Raw genomic sequence first — 13,398 nt, forward strand, 5'->3', positions numbered from 1 at the left:
TGTGTCACAGTGTTTCTTTTTTGATGACTTACTGTATGAGTTCAAGTTTAATATTCATATATCCCCAAGTAAAGAGGTGAAAACTGGAAGGTATCCCAGAACCTTCTTAACCAGCCAATCTGATGAATGGTCATGTTTTCTCCCTTTGGTAGAGCATTCTAATGTGAAAACAGATAAATGGCACGTTTCTTTCCTTAGAACTTCACATTCAGTGCAGTGGAAGACTGGTTTCAAAAGAGCAAAAGAGCAGGTGCACAAACATCCCATACAAGTGGTACAGCAGCATAAGGATTCTGTTCTAATATGGAATGGGGGAAAAAGGACTTTTGTCTATTTAGTAGGGAAAAAAGATAATACCTTGGTATATTGATCCATTTGAAGTCATCCAATTTATTAATGAGGTAAAATACAAGCTTAATTTACACCACCAATGTCATTTATCATCCATGTTTTTCACTTTAACCCTGTTGTACTCTGTCCACTGAATGAAGCGTCACATGCATTCACAACTAGTAGACATTGGAGAAGTCTTCTTTACTCATATTGTGGGCCATCATTGGAAGCACTACAGCTCTAACAGAAATTACTGGGTCCATGCTCAAACCGTCTTGGACCCAGCACTCCTTAGGTATCACTACTGTATGTACTGTATGTACTGGCTTCTTTAGTCACAATCCCACAAGCAGAATGCTGTTTCTAAATTGAACGGCTATCAAATTCCTCCTATTGACCAGCATCTGGATCAGCTTAGTTTATCCCATCCATAGACTATACGTAAGAATTACATACAGTTCATGTTCATCACAGTACACTGTAATTCAACAATACCTCCACTTTCCACCAGAGGACTCAATCTCATGCATTCTAGTTAGTTTCCGAAACATGTGTACCTGTTTATTCTTTGCTCTCTTCAGTACTCATTGCAGTCTTGCTGTTTATTCTTCCATATAGTTACATTTTCTACATGACCTTTAATACAGTCTCAGTCCAGATCTAACTACTGCATTGTACAATTTACTAAGCTTGCAAAAATATTCATTTATAGTCTACAACTAGTCCAAGATAGTCCTTTGCGTTTAGAAAACTTAACTGTCTATTAGAGCAGATACACAAAAGTGACAAATATAGCTTAAGTGGCAAATGTATTAGAGTGTTAAATATTTATTTAAAAAATGTGAGTGTGCATTCCATTAACATTTCAAATAAGAAATTTTTGTAACAAATGCTTTTATTCTAGCTTTTTCTAAGGTATAACTAAACAGCACTTGTGATTGTGGGACTGGAATCTAGATCAAGATAAAATATTTTTGATGTTTATAGAAATTTCAATACAATGTCAATTGTACAAAACATTTTCTATTATAAGGTCATTCTTCTGTATCCAACTGATCAAAATGACAAGAGGGACACAGCAGCTGATGCTGTAAAACAGATACTAATTTGCACTGAAGGACAATTATGGTGATTAACACTTTGCGTCATTCAATCGCTCTAAGTCTCTAGTATTCACTTTAAGCAGTGTAATCTGTATCTTTATAATGTTTCCAGGCTTTGCAACCAGTGAAGTTCATCTGGTGAAAATTTCTTGTGGTGGAAAGTAACTTGGTCGAGCCTTGATTTGAAAACTCTGATACAAGTTAGATCATGTTTCATCACTACATTTACATATATAGCATTTGGCAGATGTCCTTATCCAGTGTAACCTATACGAGGGCTTGAAGTCTATCAATAAATATGTAAATCACCATCATCTTTTAAAAATAAAAACCAAAAAAAATAAAATCCTAAATTAAGTACTACAGGATGTAGCTACTACGTAGTTCCTTAGGTAGGTCTTTAGAAGTTGTTTGAAAACAGCTAGTCACTCAGCTGTTTGAACATCTAGGGAAAGTTCATTCTATCACCCAGGTGCCAGAACAGAGAAGGACAGTTTTTGCCTTTGTACGCAATCATTAGTGTTTTAAAAACTGATTCAGGCAGCAGCAGGAGGCCAAAAAAAGGAGTGTAGCAACGGAGTGGTGTGGAAGAACATAGGTTGAAAACAATTCACACAGCCGAAGTATGGATCTGTTGCATCAGTCAGTTGTTGAGTGGCGCTCAGAGGTAGACCTGCCAGGACTGAGATGTAGTAGTCCAGTCTTGAAATGACAAGGGACTGAATGAGCACTTGAGTGGTCTATGTGGAAGGAAATGAATCCTTCTGATGCTGTAAAGGAGAAACTGACATGAGCATGTCAGATTAGTGGCAAGAGAGAAAAAGGACAGGTGAATGTCCAAGTCTGCACACAATGACCGAATATCAGAGAGATTACAAGATGAATAGCAGTTCAGTTCTCCATGAGTAGAGATCAGTTTCTACTAGCTGAATACCTTGGGAAAGGATTGTTTTCAGATGTATAATAATGAGTCACTTTCAGGCCTTGAAATGAATTCCAGTATTTAATTATTTAAAGAACCTACTTTAATTCATTAGTAATAAATGTGCATTAATATAAAGCTATCATCCATCCTCTTTATAGTGTTTGTTTACATAACCTTAAATGTAAAAAGTGGTCCATATAAGTGATGTTTTCTATGCACAATATCAAAAACATACATACAGTAAATTCTTAGTGAAGCATATAAGTCTAAAAAAGCACTTCCTCTAGTCCATACTTGCCTAGCAAGACACAAAATATATTAATTATTTTCTTTACACATGAATACATTTAATGGGATTTAGCTTTAATTTAGCACCTTCAAATAGCAAAATATACATTTGGAGTTCAATACAATTCCCATATGATTCCTGTGGGCAAGAGAAGTACCTTTTATTTGGAGCAACGATTCATTACAGCACAGTACAGACAGTGGATTTCTCATATTTGCTGTTCCATTCCTTCCTGTCACATAAATCTTCAGGGTGCAGTGCTGTATATCCCACAGACTCCACCATCCTTCTTTTTTGAATGCCATGCAGCAAAATACGATATGTTCCTGTAATGGGACTGCACAAGTCTTCACAGGTGTTATTCTGAAGGTGCATGCTGTTAATTCCCAGGTCATTCAGTGCAATCTTGATCTCCTCCTCTTCTGCACACAGGCCCTGGGAGGGATCCATCAGGTGACTGGGTGTCAGGCTTAGGCAGGGAAAAGGCTTGGGGTAGTCAATGCCACTCATCCAGGGACAGGTCATGATCTGGGAAATGCTGCTGCGGTCTGGAGGAACAGGCCTTAGCATGCCTTGAATGGTCTGCTGGCAAGGCACAGACACGTACTGAGGGATGGTGTAGATGCCCTGCAAGATACAGCGTTTTAGACGGCCCAGGTTTTCAGCATTGAACGGCATGGTAGCAGTCACCATGAAGTACAGCAAAACACCCAGTGCCCAGATGTCTACATAACGGCCTACGTAGCCTTTCTCCTTAAACAGCTCTGGTGCCACGTAAGGAGGAGAGCCACAAAATGTGGTCAGGACGTCATTTGGACCACTCACAGTGCTGAAACCAAAATCACCTATCTTGATGCAGTAGCTGGTCGTGTAGAAAATGTTTTCAGCCTTTAGGTCACGATGAACTATATTGCTTTCATGCTGGAATAGTAGAAAAGGCAGAAGTTCCTATGAGATTATTTGATCAAGGTGCCTACTACTGTATATGGCCTATAATATATCTGGTAAGGATGATGCTCAGAACACATAAACATATCAATCATAACAATTGATTTAAACCCGCATAAAGAAGCTCAATGTCAAATTGATGCAGTCATGTCAAGTGAAAACAAATTGAATTGCTTGGACAAATTTAATATTATCTCATAAAGCATAAATACTGTAACTCTGTCATAAGAGTAGCATGTATTTGTTGTATGTTTTATTAAAAAAAAACAGACATCTGAACGTCACATCATCATTTTGTGACAATAAGCTACAAAGTCAGTTGTCATGACTTTCTAACGAAAGTCAACATAAAAGTGCCATCACACAACCTTATGTAAATAAAAGTGTTACTTTAATAAGCTCTTCTGTTAATTTGACATAGGATTAAGCAGACTTTGACAGCCTACGCCTGCTCCTTAACAAATGTTTATCTCGGCTAACATCAGTTGTCATAAAGGGATTATGTAGCTCTGTGAGGACAGACTTTAAGTGAAGTGCCACATGCTCTCTCAATTATATTCATAATAAATTTCATACATAATTCTAATGCATAGTTAATATTATATGGTTAAAGGGAAGACATCTGATCAGTGTATAGTATACAACTTTTAAGGAAAGGTTCTACTTGATAATGATAAGGAAAGGTCTACTTTCAACATGAACTAATTCTAATTCCCAGCTTGGATATAGGAACCACATTTTTCTCACCATGTATTTAACAGCTGAAATGATTTGCGCAAAGATGAGCTTGCTTTCCAAGTCGGACAGGCGTCCCCTTGTGCTGATGCGTGAAAAGAGGTCTCCTCCGCTGCCATACTCCATAACCAAGTACAGGTGCTTACTTGTTTCAACTACCTCATAAAGACGCACAATGTTTGGATGGGACAGTCTTTGCAAACAAGATATTTCAGAAGCAAATAACGTTTGTGTCTTCTTATCCAAGCGCCTTTTATTAAGGATCTTGACTGCAACACGCTCTGGACAGAGAGAGAAAGAGCAGAGGACACATCAACAAAGACTACAAGAGAACCTTATAGTAATAAATGTAAGTGTACAATGTAAGTGTATTATACACATGCTGGTTATTTGGAGTTATGCAAATGCAGTATATTCAAAAATAAGTGGCATCAACAGAATGTAACTCAAGCCTTAAACAGCTTAAAAAATAAAACACAGCTTACTCTGGCAAAATGGAAAAGCACTAAATTTCTTTACAAGCACTGAGAAGCATAGCTCTAAAGCAGGAGTGTGTGATTAATAGTTCACCTTTAGTTAAGGCATGAACACCAAGTCTGACTTGTGAGAAATTGCCAGTACCAATTTCCCCTCTGAGTTCGTAGAAGGCTATCCTTTTACCCAGAATTATGTCACTGATGATGGATTCATTGTGGGACATGTCATACACAACCCTCTCAAATGCTGTTTGGTTAATTTGTTGCTCTGCTGTTATTGCTGGTGCTCTGGATCCCAGAAGTGGAGGTCTGGTGGGTTTGATCAGAGTTTGGGTTTTGTTTTTTATCCCCTCATATCGCTTCGGACATGCCTTCTGATATATATAACCTAGGTATAGATCAAACCAACAGGAAAAAATTCAGGAGAAGTAGTTGATTAAATTTTCATTAAAAAATCCAAGAATAGTTACATAATGTACATCTTAACCTATTTAGAATAAATTGTATGCAGTTAAACCTACAAACATATTTTTTATTGATTATCACAAAGGAAGCTTCAGGTCTTAGTATACAATTAAAATCCAGCTGTTAGGAGTCTAATTTTTGAGGTTACAACAGCCCAAGTCAATGCTGAGCATCTTTGAGCTGTAGCTGCAACATTTTAAAACTTTTGGCAATAAAAGGCAAAAACTTTGATACCAGTTAGCAAATGTTCACATTATGACAATGTAATGTAATGTGTTCTTAATGATATTCTCTTTTAATCACTATTCACAATTCAAAATTGTGTTTAAAAATCTGTCTGGTATTTTGGCTATTTGAAAAACCTTCAAAGGACACCTTAGCACAGGATGAATGCTGAATACTTTATGTGACTGATCTCCTGGTGACAGTCTGGGTCACTATGGATCAAAATGGATGACCGTGAGCATGTCGATGTAGCAGACACCACATATTAAATCTCCCAGACAGATATACAGCAAGGTCAGTACAAAACAGTAAGCAAATTGTAATCAGCCCTTGTCACTGTCCAAGGGATGATGGAACATTTTTACATAGATAATTAATTATATAAATGTTTTTTCTACTAAGAAAGAGCAATCTTTAATCCAGATAAAAATTAACATGAAGATCTTTATTTTATCCCCATTGTTAAAGTAGCATATTTAGGGTTTTTCCCACAATGTTTCAGAATGCACAACGTTCCCTTGCCAACATCCCTTTAATCCCTTTTGCAAGCAAGGACAGATCAAGGCAGTACAATTGACAGGGAAAAGATGTTGTATCCATCTAAGATTAGAGGCCATTTTTAGCATCACACTATTAGGGCCAGCTTTATTTCTAAAAAAAAAAAAAAAAGGATTTCCAAGAATCTGTTATCTTTATTTTCATTTGGTGATAAGCAACCTTTATGCGTTATGCTAAATTATATGAACAAAGTTAATGGAACAAAATTTTATAAAACAAGGAGACTATAAGATTTGAGCTGAGATTTTGGGAACTGCTGAATAGTGCATATACATATGTTAGGCATCATGTGTGTTACACTATTTCTGTAGCTAGTGTGTCCTGTTTCCTTAGTGATTCAAAAATTACATTTAGATTTAGAAAGCAAATAAACAGAGCCCCTAATTGTGATCAATTAAAAAAGAATAGAAGCAAAATATCATAATTTCAGAGCAAATATATATTTCTATTATAATATGAAAATACAGGTAAAAACATATAGTTAGAGGATAAACAACGAACAGACACCCACATTGAGTATTTTATTATTCACTGATATATAAATTATGAAAGTATTTGACACTGACCTGGTAGCTGAGGGTCCTTCATCTTCCTGTCTGTAGCAGAGAACTGTCTATACTGAGTAAAACAACTCTCTAGCTCTCTAAACCTTTGAAGATCATTAAGGGGCAATCCAATTAGAAGGACGTATTAATATCTGAGCTGTTGCTGCCTGTGAAAACACTGCAGACATGTTTTATCCACGTGCTGCTCCAGTAACTCACTTACATATTATTAAGTAATACATATATAATATTATATTATATAATATATTACAATATATAGTTGTAAATGAATTAATGGGTGGCCTCTGTCTAGTCCTACTGGGTACTATTTGTATGCATATAATACCCTGGTAAAATATACCAGAAGGGTACTATTAACCTAAGCATACAATTATAATATAATATAATATAATATAATATAATATAATATAATATAATATAATATAATATAATATAATATAATATAATATAATATAATATAATAGTATGTATTATAAGCATACAAATGTCATTGTTAGGTTAATAGTATCCTTCTGGTATATTTTACCAGGGTATTATATGCATACAAATAGTACCCAGAAGGACTAGACAGAGGCCACCCATTAATTCATTTACAACTATATATAGTAATATATTATATAATATATTACTATAATATAGTAAGTATTACTAGTATTGAGTATTAGATTATATAATACTCAATGTGGGTGTCTGTTCGTTGTTTATCCTCTAACTATATGTTTTTACCTGTATTTTCATATTATAATAGAAATATATATTTGCTCTGAAATTATGATATTTTGCTTCTATTCTTTTTTGTATGTATGCATACAAATTATATAATAATTAATATATAATAATTATATATTATTATATAATATATTACTATATATAGTTGTAAATGAATTAATGGGTGGCCTCTGTCTAGTCCTTCTGGGTACTATTTGTATGCATATAATACCCTGTTAAAATATACCAGAAGGATACTATTAACCTAACAATGACATTTGTATGCTTATAATACCCTTAAAATGTATCTCAAACAGGAAGGAAGCTACTCCCTTAATATGACCTTGAACCAGTTGTTTTGCAGGTTAGAATAATAATAATTCCATATAAATCCTTCAAATATTCCATCTTTCATTAGATATCATACTGCAACACTGTATATAAACGGATTCTCATACAGTGAGAATCCTGGATTTATGGACAACAGAAACATGAATTGTTAGCTAAAAATGGGCTTTTGGTTTCCTGAATATGAACCTGAACATATAAACTGGTACGACAAACAGGAAAAAAGTTATTATTAAGAAAAACAATTGCGGACATCTGACCTTGTTGTGACCTTGAACCCATTTGTGTCAATTGCAAAAACGAATTAGATCATGTGCTGGTTAGAACGATAATTTCATACAAATTCTTCCATGTCTGTGACACAGACAGACAAGCCAAAGCACAAAGAAATCACTCTCTGAATTGCTTATTGCAACTTCTCTGTCATTTATCCATCAAATATACGTAAGACATGTCTCCACAACACAGCAGGTGTCACCCAGCTATTCTGAATCTGTTTTAAACGAGAAAAAATCTTAATGTATTAATATTAAAAATATAACATGAGGTTAGAAACTCATTCTTGTTATTTTTTGTTTTGTTTTTCTTAATTTCTATTTCATTATTTTAAAGCAATTAACCAAGCAACTGTGCACATCTGGGAACATCTGGGAATCGCACAGGATGAGCTGGAATCTGTGTTATAGGATGGAGAAGTCTGGACTGACCTTCTTAGCCTGTTGCCACAAACAAAAAGGCTTAAATTGACACCTGAATTATAAATATATAAAAAAAAATATCTGTTCTTCAGTGGAATAACCTCTAACCTTTGTGTAATGAGGTGACGTGGCTCCAGCGTCCCGCCCCTTCGCCCTTACTAGTGTGATTTGGTGGGAGAAAAATAGCGCGCTTTCGGTACACTTTTCAAATCGGATGTTTACTGCGGTGGAGTAAATTCTTGGAGTAAGAACTCAGCACCGGGGTGACTATGGCCACGGGAGTAGCGGTGAGTGTATGTGCTTCGGAGCCTGAGCCTGAGCGGAGTGAAGAGGAAGTGCGGGGAACAGAACCAGATGAGGAGCACCAGCAGCACCCCGGGCCTGCCGTGGGCCCTCAACATCGCCTCGCTAAATTACCCCTGTCCCGGATTAAAGCCCTCATGAAGGCTGACCCTGACGTAAGCCTGGCGAGCCAGGAGTCTGTATTCATCATAGCTAAAGCCACGGTGAGTGTCTGACCTACATGCATTACTATTTGTCTAGTTAATATAACCCAGTAATAACCCAGGCGTCAACATAACAGTAGCCAGAGGCTTTTAATTACAATAACAATTAATGTAAGAAGTATCAGGCTAAGTTTAGCCTGCTATCAGCAGCACCCAGTTAACAGTCTGTCTGTTGCTATCGCTAGCATGCTAGTTTGGTTAAGTTATTTTGAAGTCAGAGTAACTGGACTTAACGTCTTTGCTACGAATCTGTGAAAATATTAGCTATCTTAACAGTTCATAAGTGTTTGAGCTAATGTTATTATGATAATATGCTCGGTCGGGGTGGTCAAGTTTTTTTTTTTCTCCAGGAGAAAGTAGCTAACGCACGCTGTTAAAGGTTATGGACGTTTTCCGGTGTCGCCATGGCACCTAATTTGCATATTCATGAGATTGTCATTCTTATGTGCAAATCGAAACGGGTTAGATAGAGAAGATAATATAGAGAGAATATAACAGATATTTTATACGACATTTAGCAGAGCAATATATGTATAGTTGTTTGTTCATTGTACCACAAACTGTTCCATATTTCTGAAATAGAGTAAAAATCTATATTCAAATTTATGTAAAATCAAACAAAAATCTAGCAGTGGTAGATATATTATATAAAATGTGTGTGTGTGTATATGTGTATATACAGTATATAGTGTATATATGTGTGTATATATATATATATATTTGTGTGTGTGTGTGTATGTATATATAATATACTTCCATAAATCAGCAAGTACAAAACAGTGGACTGTCTATTAAAGGATAGTCTTCTTATACTAGTCAACAAGCCCTTAGAACTTTATGCATTTAAGTAAGCACTTATTTTCACAGGGCCACACCAACCTTGTAAAGAGTATATCTCAGAAAATAATGCAAACAAAGACCTGAAATGTTTGCACATTATTTATTACATACACACACACATTTCTTTCTTTCTTTCTTTCTTTCTTTCTTTCTTTCTCTATTTATTTTATAAGCTTAAAAGGTTAGATGGTCAAAAATCTTTAGTTATTTATTATCTTTATTATCTAATAAAGATAATATTATAATATAATAATATATGAAAGAAAATAATATAAAAATATTATTAAAGATAATATCTTTATTATCTAATAAAGATAAAGATTATTTATAATCTTTATTATCAGAACATAAACTTTACACACTAGTGCTCTCTGTGTTGTGGAGCTTCAGATGTAATCTTGGTTATTTTTCTATGGCTAGGTCAATGTGTGGTCTTGTTCCTAACATTATTATATAATTATGAGCTTTGTATAGGCCAGCCAGTTCTGTTAAAACATATCCCAATTTCTGTAATCTTTAAGGAGCTGTTTGTGGAAATGATATCCAAGGATGCGCTTGTTTATGCACAGCAAGGAAAAAGGAAAACTCTACAGAGGAAAGATCTAGGTACGTTTTATGAGAGTTTTATGTTTAGTGACTTTTAATCTTTGCTCTTGTATTAGTAATGTGTGTGTCTCTTTTCAACAGACAATGCTATTGAGGCAGCAGACGAGTTTGCATTTCTAGAGGGTAAGTAAGCAATTTCTAGCTAGTCTGAAATCACTTCTTGGTTATTTTAACTGGACATTACTTTAAAAAGACAACCTTTCATTTATAGAACAGTCAAATTAGCACATTTTCATATTTTCTTGAAATAACTAGTCTGTTTAATGATGTTGTGTGTTTCAGAATGTATAAAAAAAAAGGTAGTGCATTATTTTTAAATATTAAAACTCAGCATTCAGTTGAACAGCGCTGCTATAGGAATGCTTATTATATTTATAAATAGTCTGCTTTAACCTTTATTTCAGTGGGGCGACAATCTAGACCAAAACTGTGCACTTTACTTGGTGCTTGTTTTTTAATGATATGCCAAGTGGCTGATGGTAGGAGAAGGGAATTTGTTCTTTCACTGCAGTGTGAATGCATGTGCATTGTACTGCTAAGTGTTCCAATCTAACAACTCTGAAGGCCACTGAAGAACACGAACATTCATTTTTAAATTCAGTGACCTATTAGAGTTTAGTTGTGGTGTTTCTGTGCTATCTGAAGAAGGGATGTTTCTATAATTTTAATATCTGTAATATTTCTGTAAGTCATTGTTAATTGACATGTTTCTTATATTTTGTCTCTTTTATTTTCAGGTACCTTGGACTAACTTGAATTTTCCTTGCTGTAATAAGGAAAAATATTGACATTTTGTTTATTTTTGTACAGCTCTGAGCAGGGGAACTCTTTTTTTGGGGACAACTGGGGTTGTTTATGGTCATTTTTTAGTATGAAGATGTACAGCTTAGTATATATTGACAAATCTCATTGCAGAATTTGTCATTGTCTGTGAAGTGACAATTTTATTTGTGAATACTACTATGCTCTTGCAAAATATTTTAAAGTTGCAATAAAGATCTATTATTATTATTAGTTTGCTATTTGTCCAGTGAGGTCATTAAATCCCTAAGCAAGGCAATTTTTAGAATTTAAACATTAAAATAGTCCTGAAAATTTTTTTGGTTCAGTTTCATGCTATGTTATTGCTCAATTATTTTAAATTTTAAATTCTATAATTCACAAATTAAAGTAGCAAAACTACAATACCCAGTATACAATGTACTAATGTTAATGTTTCTGCTTGAAAATTACACCAGTATAGTACATTGATTTTATTTTATTTTATTTTTTTAATCAAACTAGAATTTGTATTCTAAATTGCTTATTGGCATTTAACATTTAATAAACTGGCATAAATCAGCAAGTACAAAACAGTGGACTGTCTATTAAAGGATAGTCTTCTTATACTAGTCAACAAGCCCTTAAAACTTTATGCATTTAAGTAAGCACTTATTTATATCTCAGAAACTAATGCAAACACAGACCTGAAATGTTTGCACATTATTGATTGGGAATAGTCTCAAAAATATGAAATCAGCCTGAGAGAGTCAGGTGTTGACATTTATTTTTTAAATTGCGAATTGAGGTGTATATAATGGGTCAAAATCTTTCACATTTTTTAAGCGTGCGTCCAGCACTTTAATCAGGAGGAATGTAAAAGAGATTTAAAAGCACTTGGACTTGGAAAATAGGATAAAGAAAACTGACTCCATGTGAGTTACAGCACATATCTGGTTAACCCAACAAAAGGAGCTCAACTAAGTTATAAGTTGTTAGCCTGTGCCCATGAAACTACGAGCAAAAGAAGATAAGTTATTTGTTGAGAAGTTTAGTATACTTTCGGAAGACCTGCAGTTGCACACTGTTAACCTTCTGTAGCTTTTCTCACTAGCACAGCTCTTGTGTATATTCTGGCTTAACAGTGTATTGTTGGGTGTCGCTGTCATTTCTGCTGTGTTAGAAAGTTTCCTTGAACATACAGTACCATCAGCTCTGACATGGGATATGGGTCCCATGTAAGAGCACACATTTTTACATTATTGTAATGTTTGATGTTATATCTATTATGTCTTGGCTTGTATCTGGATGATATTTTGGCATGAATGTCAGGGTCTTGTAATAATAAATAAAGTGGACAGTGATTGCATGTTCAGCCAGCATAGACAATATTACAGTTAACAGTTATAACATTTTAGCAATAGGATATTCGTCACTATAACAGGGCTCGTTATGCCTAGCAGGTTGGACTGCACTCCGCTGGGATTGTATGTCTTTGCTCACAGTTTTTCTTGTCAGTTTTTGTAAATCCTTCCTGATCTGCCTGTCTTTCCGCATGATTGTGATTTTTATAACTTCATACCAGTGAATCAGTGAGGCTTTCTTTCAGCATTGTTTGGTATATTTATGGCTGCACAATGTTCAATGTGTCCCAAAATGACCAAAAAAGTATGCAGAAAATGTGCATACCTTTCTGTCTTGGACACAGGCTTAAATGAAAAGGAATGTTTTTACAGCCGAATGATTCCAGCCTGAATTCTTGGTATCCTCTCCTGTACATATAGACTTTTTCTCATGACCTCAGATATGTGTTCCTCTTATCATCCTCATATGAATCAACTGACTTTGTTTAAATGGCAACAAAAACCTAATTTAATTCTGTTAGTGTTAAAAAAACTATTTTGTCTTGTGTTTATTATTTTCTGGGTTTTTCATCCAGTCTTATTGCCATGCTGCATTTATTTATGAAAAGGAACATCTGGCCAACTCAGAAGACTGTGATTTAATAGAAATCAAGCAGGTATCATTCCAAGTATTGAAAAATTTGAAGCAAAATATGAGCAATAAAAAGAAATAACACAGAAAACACTGATTGAAATGGAAAAGGGTGTAAATGTTTTTGCAAGTTATTGTTTATTAATTTTTTGCAATTAATGTGTAATTAATAATACATTCTAGTATCCCTTGATGGTTCTGTGGATGTTTACAACTTTTTTCTTTTCTTTTTGTTCTTTTAAGTGTAAAATATACTTATATCGATATCAGTTTATAGAATTTTAAATCTTGGGCATACACTCTTATGAAAAAATT

General features: G+C 34.6%; 2 protein-coding genes across 3 annotated transcripts; one reads left to right on the forward strand and one right to left on the reverse strand.

Moving 5' to 3' along the window:
- Positions 1-1,285: 1,285 nt before the first annotated feature.
- Positions 1,286-6,665, reverse strand: LOC132852275 (serine/threonine-protein kinase NIM1). 2 transcript variants are annotated; one of them, XM_060879384.1, is made up of 5 exons: positions 6,624-6,665; positions 4,904-5,197; positions 4,346-4,614; positions 2,808-3,571; positions 1,286-2,220 (listed from the first exon to the last, which is right to left on the reverse strand). In XM_060879384.1, exons 1-4 carry the CDS (start codon positions 6,643-6,645, stop codon positions 2,831-2,833), a joined length of 1,326 nt encoding a protein of 441 aa, XP_060735367.1. In that variant the 5' UTR covers positions 6,646-6,665; the 3' UTR covers positions 1,286-2,220; positions 2,808-2,830. The 2 variants fall into 2 exon arrangements, with proteins under 2 accessions (XP_060735367.1, XP_060735359.1); XM_060879376.1 differs by lacking the exon at positions 1,286-2,220 and having other exon boundaries at positions 2,704-3,571.
- Positions 6,666-8,504: 1,839 nt separating this feature from the next.
- On the forward strand, positions 8,505-11,343 carry pole4 (polymerase (DNA-directed), epsilon 4, accessory subunit). Its single transcript, XM_060879406.1, has 4 exons — positions 8,505-8,883; positions 10,245-10,329; positions 10,411-10,452; positions 11,067-11,343. Exons 1-4 carry the CDS (start codon positions 8,647-8,649, stop codon positions 11,078-11,080), a joined length of 378 nt encoding a protein of 125 aa, XP_060735389.1. The 5' UTR covers positions 8,505-8,646; the 3' UTR covers positions 11,081-11,343.
- Positions 11,344-13,398: the final 2,055 nt, after the last annotated feature.

Source organism: Tachysurus vachellii, chromosome 1 (genome assembly GCF_030014155.1).
Source record: "Tachysurus vachellii isolate PV-2020 chromosome 1, HZAU_Pvac_v1, whole genome shotgun sequence".
NCBI lineage: Eukaryota > Metazoa > Chordata > Actinopteri > Siluriformes > Bagridae > Tachysurus > Tachysurus vachellii.